At 54.5% G+C, this 9126-nt stretch overlaps 1 protein-coding gene across 1 annotated transcript in view; it reads right to left on the minus strand.

Annotated features, from left to right (window-relative positions):
* CFAP99 (cilia and flagella associated protein 99) overlaps window positions 1-9126 on the minus strand; it is a 67513-nt gene that overhangs the window by 29321 nt on the left and 29066 nt on the right. The window contains exons 8-10 of the mRNA XM_045289468.1: window positions 8538-8669; window positions 8281-8369; window positions 7183-7387 (exon numbers count right to left, since the gene is read on the minus strand). Coding sequence (XP_045145403.1) covers window positions 7183-7387; window positions 8281-8369; window positions 8538-8669 — 426 coding nt within the window. The remainder of the gene's footprint in view (window positions 1-7182; window positions 7388-8280; window positions 8370-8537; window positions 8670-9126) is intronic.

Genomic DNA, 9126 nt, shown 5'->3' on the forward strand with positions numbered 1-9126 from the left:
GGGCTGTGAGGGGAGGCAAAGGGTCGCGGGTGGGGGGGGGGGGGCTTGACTCAGGGCCCTGGTCCTAAGCCAATCCTAGCACCAGGTGGTCCCCATAATAGTCTGGCTGCCTCTGGGAAGTTCCACCATTTATACTCCTCTCAGTGTGGTCATATGTCGGGTGTGGGGGGGTGGGAGGGTGGAGGGCAGGCAGTCTGAGTCCCAGCACCACACCATGTCCTATCCAGATCTGAGGATGAAGCTAGAGTGAGGCCAGAGATCTCCCCAGAAACCCATCAACCACTGTCCCCCCTCCCACCCAGATGAGACACGATAGTAATTGTTTGCTGATGGGGCTGGGCACACCAACAGTGCCCAGGCCACCCTGAGGGCACACCAGGCCTGGGGAGCCCTGTCTCAGCTGTATGTGGACAGCGCTTCCCGTGCGCTATTTAGTCCTTGTGACTCGGAGCGGCCCCCCGTAAGCGCAGAAGGCGGCTTTCCGCTTCTCAGCCATCTGTGAATGCAGGGGTCCCCCAGCACCCTCCCTTCTGTCATGCTTAGGTGCACCTACTCTATTACCTGTTTTCTGTCTGCTTCTGTGCAGACTGCACAGCTTCCTCTAGTCCAGGGGTTCTCAACCTTCGTCATGCCACCATGCCACAACTCTTTAATAAAGTTCCTCATTTCGTGGTGAAATGCCCCCAATGGTAAAATTATTTTCGTTGCTACTACATAACTGTCATTCTGCTACTGTTATGAATCAGGCGACTCCAAAGGGGTTGCGACCCACAGTTGAGAACCGCTGATCTAGTCTCATTGGGGAATGCCGTCAGCAGCGGGCACTGCTACAACAGCAGTGCCACAGTGCGTGGCGTCAGTGGAAATGTTTCCTCTTAGAGTTTAGGAGGCTAGTCTGGATCCCGGGCACCAGCTCTAGGCGGAGACTCTATGTGCTCTGGGGGAAGGCCCTTGTCGCCTTCCAACACCCGTGGGCCTGGTATTCGTTGGGAATCCCATGTGTCTTGGCCCAATCATCCCTGGGTCTCAGAGGTCCCTGGCACAAGGGTCCTGGAAACAAAGGATACACCGCACGACCAGCTCTTCTCTCCTGATCGTATTGACACCCCTCCTTCTCTGCTCACTTCTCTCTCCCCTGTGGCATGATGGTTAGGTGCTGGGCTGCTAACCATCAGGTCAGCAGTTCGAAAACTACCTCTACTCTGTGGGCGAAAGATGGGGTTTTCTACTCCCGTCAAGAGTTCCAGTCTCAGAAACTCGCAGGGTCAGTTTTTCCCTGTCCTACAGGGTTGCTATGAGTCAGCATGGACTTGACGGCAGTTGGTTTTATCTCAAAGGTGAAAGGTGATGCAGACCACACCCCACTTGCCTAGGACAAGAGCTGTGACCTGAGTGGTGGTGTTCGATCTCAACCCTACTCCTCTTCCAACCGATGGGGCGGGGGGATGATACAGCATCATACAACTGTCAGGCCTAGCTAGCCTAACACATATCAAGAGGGACACAACTTAACCCATGACAGTGGAAAAACAGCAAGAGCATTTCTAGTCTGGAGCCATTCAGAGAGGTGCTTTAAATGCTCAGGATGCTGTGCAGGGCAAGGTGGGACCTGTAATGCCTGTCACTGGCCCAGCGCTGCCAGGGAGCTCCTACTCAATTGTACAGTAAGCCAAGAGAAATGGCCTTGGGTAGCTTGGCCCCTGGACATAGAGACTGAGCATAAAGAATTCATTATGTAATGCATTTGCTGACCTGGGAGAAGCAGCTTTGAAATGGCCACCCCCTTACCGACCCAATGGAAGAACCTCCAATCGATAAACCACATTTCAAGAGACTTGCAGACAGAAATAGACAACCTCATAAACATAGCAGGAGACTTTCATGCACCATTTCCAAGGAGGGACAGGGCCACTAGAAAGAAACTCAGCAAAGACGTGGCAGAATTAATGAGCACATCCATTCAAGCAACCTAACCTCATAGGCAAGTACAGAACACCCCCACCAACGAAAACTCCATATGCATTATGTTCTAGTGCACACGGGGCATACTCCATAACAGACCACCTGTTAGGCTACAAAGCAGCTTCAGTAAGCCGTAAGACGTCAAGATTCTACAAAGTGTCTTATGAGATCATGATGCTATTAAATTTGAAATCGGCAGTAGGAAGAATGAAGGGGAGAGAAAAACCAAACACATAGGAACTGAGTAGCACCCTGCTTAAAAACTACTGGGTAATGGAGGAAAATTTAAAAGTAAATCCTTGAATTCAAATAAGAATGAAAACACAACATACCCAAACCTTTGGGCCATTTGCAAAAGCAGTCCTCAGAGGGCAACTTGTAGCAACAAACACATATAGCACACAGGGAAGGAAAGGGAAATGAGCCCTCTCCTGCTGTCAGGATTCATTCCTGACTATCTGACTCACGTGGGGGTGGGGGACTTCTGGCTACAACCTCACACTGGGGACTAGGGCACTGTTAAAATGACTTTGTGTCACCCTTCAATAAAGGGAAACAGGACCTTGGAGAAACGGCCTTTCGGGCGAGGCAGGAATGAACCTGGAGCATCTTACAGTGCCAGAAGTTAAGGAAAAACTAGAAAGAATACAAGGATGGGGCGTGCCTCAGCGACACAGGAGCCACCTGAAAGGGCCATCTACACAACAAGACAAATAAGGATGGTAACAAAAAACCCGTAGTCAATATTTGTGAGTCCGCAATGACGCAGCTATGGAGGGCTTCAAAAGGTTTGTGGAGCGATGGGGTTGAAAGAGAAGGCAGCTTCTCCTCAGGCTTCATAAACGATGGAGCGAATAAATCTATTGGGAAGGAAGAGACTTCTCTCCCGGGTCTCCGAGTAACTGGGGGAGTGGTTTGGTCCTCACAGAGGTGGAGGCGCTGAAGCCCTCCTCACCGGCAGCCAGCGGGGACCACACTCCCTGACACCCCCCCACCTTCCAAAGGGCAGAGGACAGGAAAAGGAGGACCCACTACGGACAAGAAAAGCAACTGATAGTCCTCGCAGCCGGGTGGTGGAGGCCAACAGGGCAGCCATGAGTCAGGCACACACCCCAGAGAGTGCGCTTCTACAACTGCATGATCACCACTCCGCAGAATCGTCCAGGCCATCAACAACAAGGAGAGCTGTGGAACTGCTGCAGCCCAGAGGGGCCTAGGGCGACCCTCCGACCTAATTCATTATGCTCCCCTGGGTGGGATTTAAGGGCAGAAGAGGACATTCGTTGAGAGGAAAAAATGTCAAAATCTGTTAGGTGCCCTCATGTCGATTTCTGACCCAGGGTAGAAATACCCCATAGAATTTTCTAGGCTGAAATCTTTATGGGAACAAATGGCCAGGCAAGGGAGCTAACCTTTCCATTAGCATCTGGCCATTCAGCCACCAAGCCAACCCAATCTGTGGCTGTCAAGTCAATTCCAATTCACTGCAACCCCGTACGTAACACAGAGTAGGATTGCCCCTTAGGGTTTTTTCCCCCAAGGCCGTCATCTTTACAGACCTGTGTTACTGTTCATTTGAGCAAGTCCACCAGCGTCGAAAGCTTGGGGTATACCCCACCTAAACTTAGAAGGTTTCTCCAGAATAAATCTGATGCGTTTACCACTAGTGGCCAAACACCAGAGGAGTTGCAGTTGACATCAAGAACATCACATGTGAAACGAAGAAAGCACGTGGCCATGAAGAAACAGCAAACCAGACCCAAGTGGATGTCAGAGGAGACCTGGACGCTTGCTCTTGAGCGCAGAGTCACAGAGCTAAAGCTCGTGGGAGAGATTTCGAAGCATGGCTTGAGAAGACAGCATTCTGATGAAACGTGCCAAGACCTGGAGGCAGAAAGGCAGACGGAAGTCCACTCTCGGGGCTTCTCAGGCAGGAAGAACTGGAGGAACCCTCCCCGCCCTGCGCGATGAAGGCCTGGCTGTGGCCGCCAGCTGGTCTCCGCGGCTTGCTCCGCAGAGCAGAGCAGTTGGTGCTAGGCGCCAACGAGTCGGTTTGGACTCACAGCGACCCTGGAACGAAACACTGCCTGCTCTGGTGCCTGCGCCAAGTGTCCTTACGTTTGAGCCCACTGGCTGCCACCGTGGCCATCCATTTTGTCGAGTGTCTTCCTGTTTTTGTTTGTTTTACTTCCCCTCTAGTTGACCACGCGTGACGCCTTTCTCCAGGGACCGGTCTCTCCTGACCGCACACCCAAAGAACGTGACACGGAATCTTGCCCTCCTAAGGAGCGTACTGGCTGCCTCTTCCAAGACAGAACTGTTTCCCTTTGGCAGTCCATGCACGTGCAGTATTCCTCAGTATACAGACACAGCCATCCTTCCTTCTGCAGTGTCAACTTACACACACACACACACACATACACACACACACACGGTGACAGGACAGACCGTGGCTGGGCTCAGGCGCACCTGAGTCCTTGAGGTGTCCTCTGGCTCTTCAGCCCTCTAAAGAGGCCTTGTGCAGCAGGTGGGTCCTGCGCACCACGTCTTTGATCTCCTGAGGCGGCTGCCGTGAGCACCGACCGTGCATCCAAGCAAGACGACATCCTCGACCACTTCGGTCTTTTCTCCATGGGTCCACGTTTGAGGATCTGGGTTTTCCTTACATTGAGTCCTTATCCAGGCGGAAGCCCACAGTGCTCGCCTGTGCCGGTGTGAGGTGTTTGCGGCCCAGTGGACATCTTGCTAAGAATGCGAGCAAGGTATGTGGAACCCAGGAGGGGCGGGACCACGTGAATAGGGTGGAAGGAACCTGAACACGAGGATTGGTCTGTGTGGCCATCTTTCTAGACGTAAAAGGAGCCATTCCAGATTTCCTTCTTGAAGGTAAGGAAAAAACCGGGAATGGAGTACAGTTTCTGGATCCCGAGAGCCCTATGCTGAAGCTCCTCCATCGAGGAGACGGAAAGCAGGGGCACCAGAGACAGTGAGAGACGGCTGGGGCGTGGTGGTGGCAGAGGAGGAAGAACAGTGGGCTTCTGCACAGCGGAGTATTCCTTAGAAGGGAGGGGGCAGGAATGTACCTTTTGCCCTATGGGCAGGGGAGAAAGATGAGGGCTTTCTATGCCCAAGAGCGACTGTCTGGCTGGGAAATTCACAGGGGGCCGTCATGCCCTGTTGAATTGGCTCTCACCCATACCGACCCAATGCACAGAACAACACCCGGTCCTGTGCCATTCTCAAAAATGTTCTTATCTTGAACTTCCAGATCAAGTCCATAAGTCTGATATTAATCCATATGTCGATACTAGTCCAAACATTCCAGATCAAGTCCCTAAGTCCGATATTACCCTATATGCCTGATACCCAGTCTATAATTTCCTCTTTAGACTCACGCAGCCGTGCAGTGATGCAGAATGCAGGAAGATCACAGGCCAGTGGGTTGAAAGTCTTCTGGATCCAGTGGCGGTGGAAGCCTCTCAGCACTGACGTGGGTTTTCACGTGGCTCCCCTAGCTCCAAGGCTCTGGCTCCATCAGTGCAGCTCCACGTGACTTGTCAACAGGATGTCTCACAGGGAGTGAGTGTCTCTAGTCTCCAGTGAGCTGTTTATCTCCTTTGTGCCTTCAAAGGAGGGCATCACGCTGCAACCTGATTGACAGGCCAGACTCCACCCCTTTGCAAGTTGACAGGAGATTATGTAACTGCCACATCTGTCCTATAGGACCCCTATGAGCCACAATTGACTCGATGACAGTGAGTTTATTTTCCCACTGTGGACATGTGATCGGGCGGGGGTGGGGGGTGGGGGTGGGGGAGGGACTAGTCCCTGGGGGAATCAAGGGGAAGGCCCCCACCACAGAGGAAGACCCTTCATGAGATGGATTGACACAGCGGCTGCAACAATGGGCTCAGGCACAGCCGTGTGATGAGGGCGGCATGGGGCCACCGGGCAGCGTTTTGCTGGGTTGTACATAGGGGTCACTCTGAGTTGGGCCTGAATTGAGAACACCTGACAGACAGACAGACAGAAAGACAAGAGCAAAGCTAGGGACTGAACACAAACAGACACCAGCAGATAACTCAATCTGGGGAAGGCATTCCTTGGGACTTCTGAGAGTGTCCCTGGTGACTGGCCCTCAGAAGGACTTGTTCTCAGGACAGGCAGAGCCACACGCCTGGCCTGGCTTGCCGAGACCCTCCTGGTCTCCCTGGAAGGCCTGGGCTTGTGGGACACACAGATTGGGAGCCCCCATCTTGGCAGCCTGCCTTCAGAGGAGGATGAGGAGTCTAGAACAATCACTGGGCACTTCTGGTTGGGAAGGCCAACAGTCACAAACCATACTGCATGTCAGGATGCCAAACTCCAAGGGGCCCTGTGTCTGGATGTTCTGCTAGAAGCCCAGTCTTCCCTGAAGGGCACCCAGGTGTGTATGGACTCCTGGCCCTGCCAGTGGGGCCAGCCGTGCAGAAGGCTGGTCCTGACGTGTGGTCAGTCGGTGCACTGAGCCCACCCTTTTCAAGGAAGGCAGAGAATCCACCACCACCCTCTGAGTCTTGGCAGGAAAGGACCTGGGGTCAGCCCATAAGCTAATGACCACAGAATCAGGCTGTGGTAGTTACATAATCTGTTTTCAAGTTGAGACTATTATGCGTGAAGGGATGGCGTTCAGCCTGTCAATCTTGTTGCAGCTTGATGACTTCATTTGGAGGCACAAAGGAGATAATTAGCTTGCTGGGGGCAGGACACTCACTCACTCCCTGAGAGACATTCCTGTTGACAAGCCACGTGGAGCTATGCTGATGGAAGCTAGAGTCTTGGAGTTGGAGGAGCCACGTGGAGACCCACGCCAGTGCTGAGATGCTTCCACTGCCACTGGGTCCACAAGACTTTCTGCCCAATGGCCTGTGATCTTCCGTACTCAGTATCATTGCATGTGTTATGTGAGTTTGAAGAGGAATTTACAGACTGATACTGGATGTGTGGGCTAATATTGGACTTATAGACTTGATCTGAACTGGGCTGGGATGCTTTCTTAATGTATATAACGCTCTTTCCTATATACACGAGTGTCTATGAATTTGTTTCTCTGGTCCACCCAGACTAACACACGGGCCGTGTACAATTGGCTTCTCCTTGGGCCATGGTGCCGTGGTCAGATGGCTCAGTGCCCACCCCAGCCCCCACCCACACCCATTGCCCTGGAGTGAAGCCCCTCACCTCCTCCTTCTTCTGTTCCGCCTTCTGCTTGTTCTCTTGCACGAGATTCTGCCGGGCCAGGATGGCCTCCTCGTGGCTGAGTTTCCCTTGCAGCCTCCGGCACTCCTCTGCGGCCCGCCGCTCCTCCTGGTCCTTCATCTGCATCTTCTTCTGCCACTCGAGAAACTCGGAGAAGTCCCCAGCCCCGTCCACAAGCTTGTCCACCCTGGGAGGAAGGCCGGAGGGCACGATGTGGATTGACTTTTGTGGGCCAGGCCGTGCAGCCCTGCCAGGCCTTCCCAGGTGTGGGTGACCTGCTTCTTCTCCCACCCCCACCCAAACACTGTCCCTCAGCACCCACTTTTGTCTATCCCTTTCTTAGCCACTCATCCATCTATCCACCCTCTCACCCACCATCCCTTTGCCAACCTGCCTGCAATTCCCTTGCCTACTGTCTGTCCATCTACTATCTCTGTCCATTTATTCTCTTTTCCCAACAACTATCCACCCTCTGTCCACCCGACTACCCACCTCCCACTCCTCTGTCCAGCCATCCCTCTATCCATCCACCACCTCCCTGTCCATCTGGCTATCCATCTACCACCCATATGTCCATGCACCATCCTTATATCCGTCCATCTACAACACCTCTGTCCACCTGTCTATCCATCCACCAGCCTCCACCACCCCTTTGCCTACCCCTCGGCTACCCCCCACCTTCTCTCCTACCCACCTATCTTTTACGCGCCATGCCCCTGGCCAGCCCCCCAGCTCCTGCACAGCTGATGCCGCCGTGGACCAGCGAGTTCAGGGGTTCGTCCTCTTAGAGAAGGCCTGGCAGGAAGGTTTGTGGGGGCTGGGGGTCAGCTCAGTGGCTCCCTGAGCTGGAGCGATCTCTGTAAATGCTGACATTCGTGTCCTCTGCAGAGTCACAGCCTCAGACCCGTCCACCCTTTGTTCCCAGCGAAGATGCCCACTCCCTCTGCTCCCCTTGCCCTCTGTGCAGATGCCCACCTTCCCAGCCCCATCCTGCAGCCCAGGGCATGGAAGGGGAGCTAGGGGCCCCATGAGCAGCAGCCTCTGGGGGTCGTCCCAGCCTCCCCCAGCAGCTTCCCTCACCTCTCCAACTCTCTCTCCACCTGCCGCTGGTACAAGGCCCCTTCTCGAAGGATGGCAGCCGTGTTTAGTTTGACTGGGACGTTGTCGGGCTGTGGGGGATGGGTCAGAGGGACCGTTACACCCTTCCTGCCGGCCACATCTGCCCCTGGCATCCACCACCAGAGCCCCCAGAGCAGAGGAGGCACACAGGTGGGGGTCCAGGAGGAGGGTGTGGACCCCTGCCTGGGGCTGCAGCAGAGGCCTGTGCGCCCCCTCACCTTGTAGAAGGTCAGTGTCGGTGTCCTGCGAATCCGGGGTGGGACTTGCAGCCGCAGCTTCTTCTCGGAGCCCTGTGGGATCAGAGTGGAGAGGCGGCCGGGTCTCGGGCCCACCAGGGGCACCCACCCAAGCTGAGAAGGCCCCTGAGTGAGTGGTGGGCCTAGGACCCCTCCATCCGACCCCAGTCACGCTTCACTGTCCCATCCTGGTCCCCGAAATCCCCTTGCCTGGCGGACACACTGGCCTGCCCAAGTTGGGGCTGGAGGGCAGGCTCTGGGCCAGGCCCGATCTTGAGCTGCTCTGTGGTCACACCCCAGGAGGCGACAGCTGGCAAAGCCCCAGGGTCTGACTGCTGTGTGTATATGTGTGTGCACACTCTCCCCTGCTCGCGCGTGTGCACGCGGGACCCCTGCAGGTGGGTTCTTGGCAGGGAGATGGGGGACCACTGCGGGAGAGCCAGTCCCTCATCAGCTGATCCCGACCCCCCCTTCTGCTCAAACTCACATACACACCACACATTTACACACCACGCACACACTCACAACACACACCACACATACACACCACACCACACACCACACATACACA

Source organism: Echinops telfairi, unplaced genomic scaffold (assembly GCF_000313985.2).
Source record: "Echinops telfairi isolate 266 unplaced genomic scaffold, ASM31398v2 ScPeMD7_28;HRSCAF=97, whole genome shotgun sequence".
Classification (NCBI taxonomy): Eukaryota; Metazoa; Chordata; class Mammalia; order Afrosoricida; family Tenrecidae; genus Echinops; species Echinops telfairi.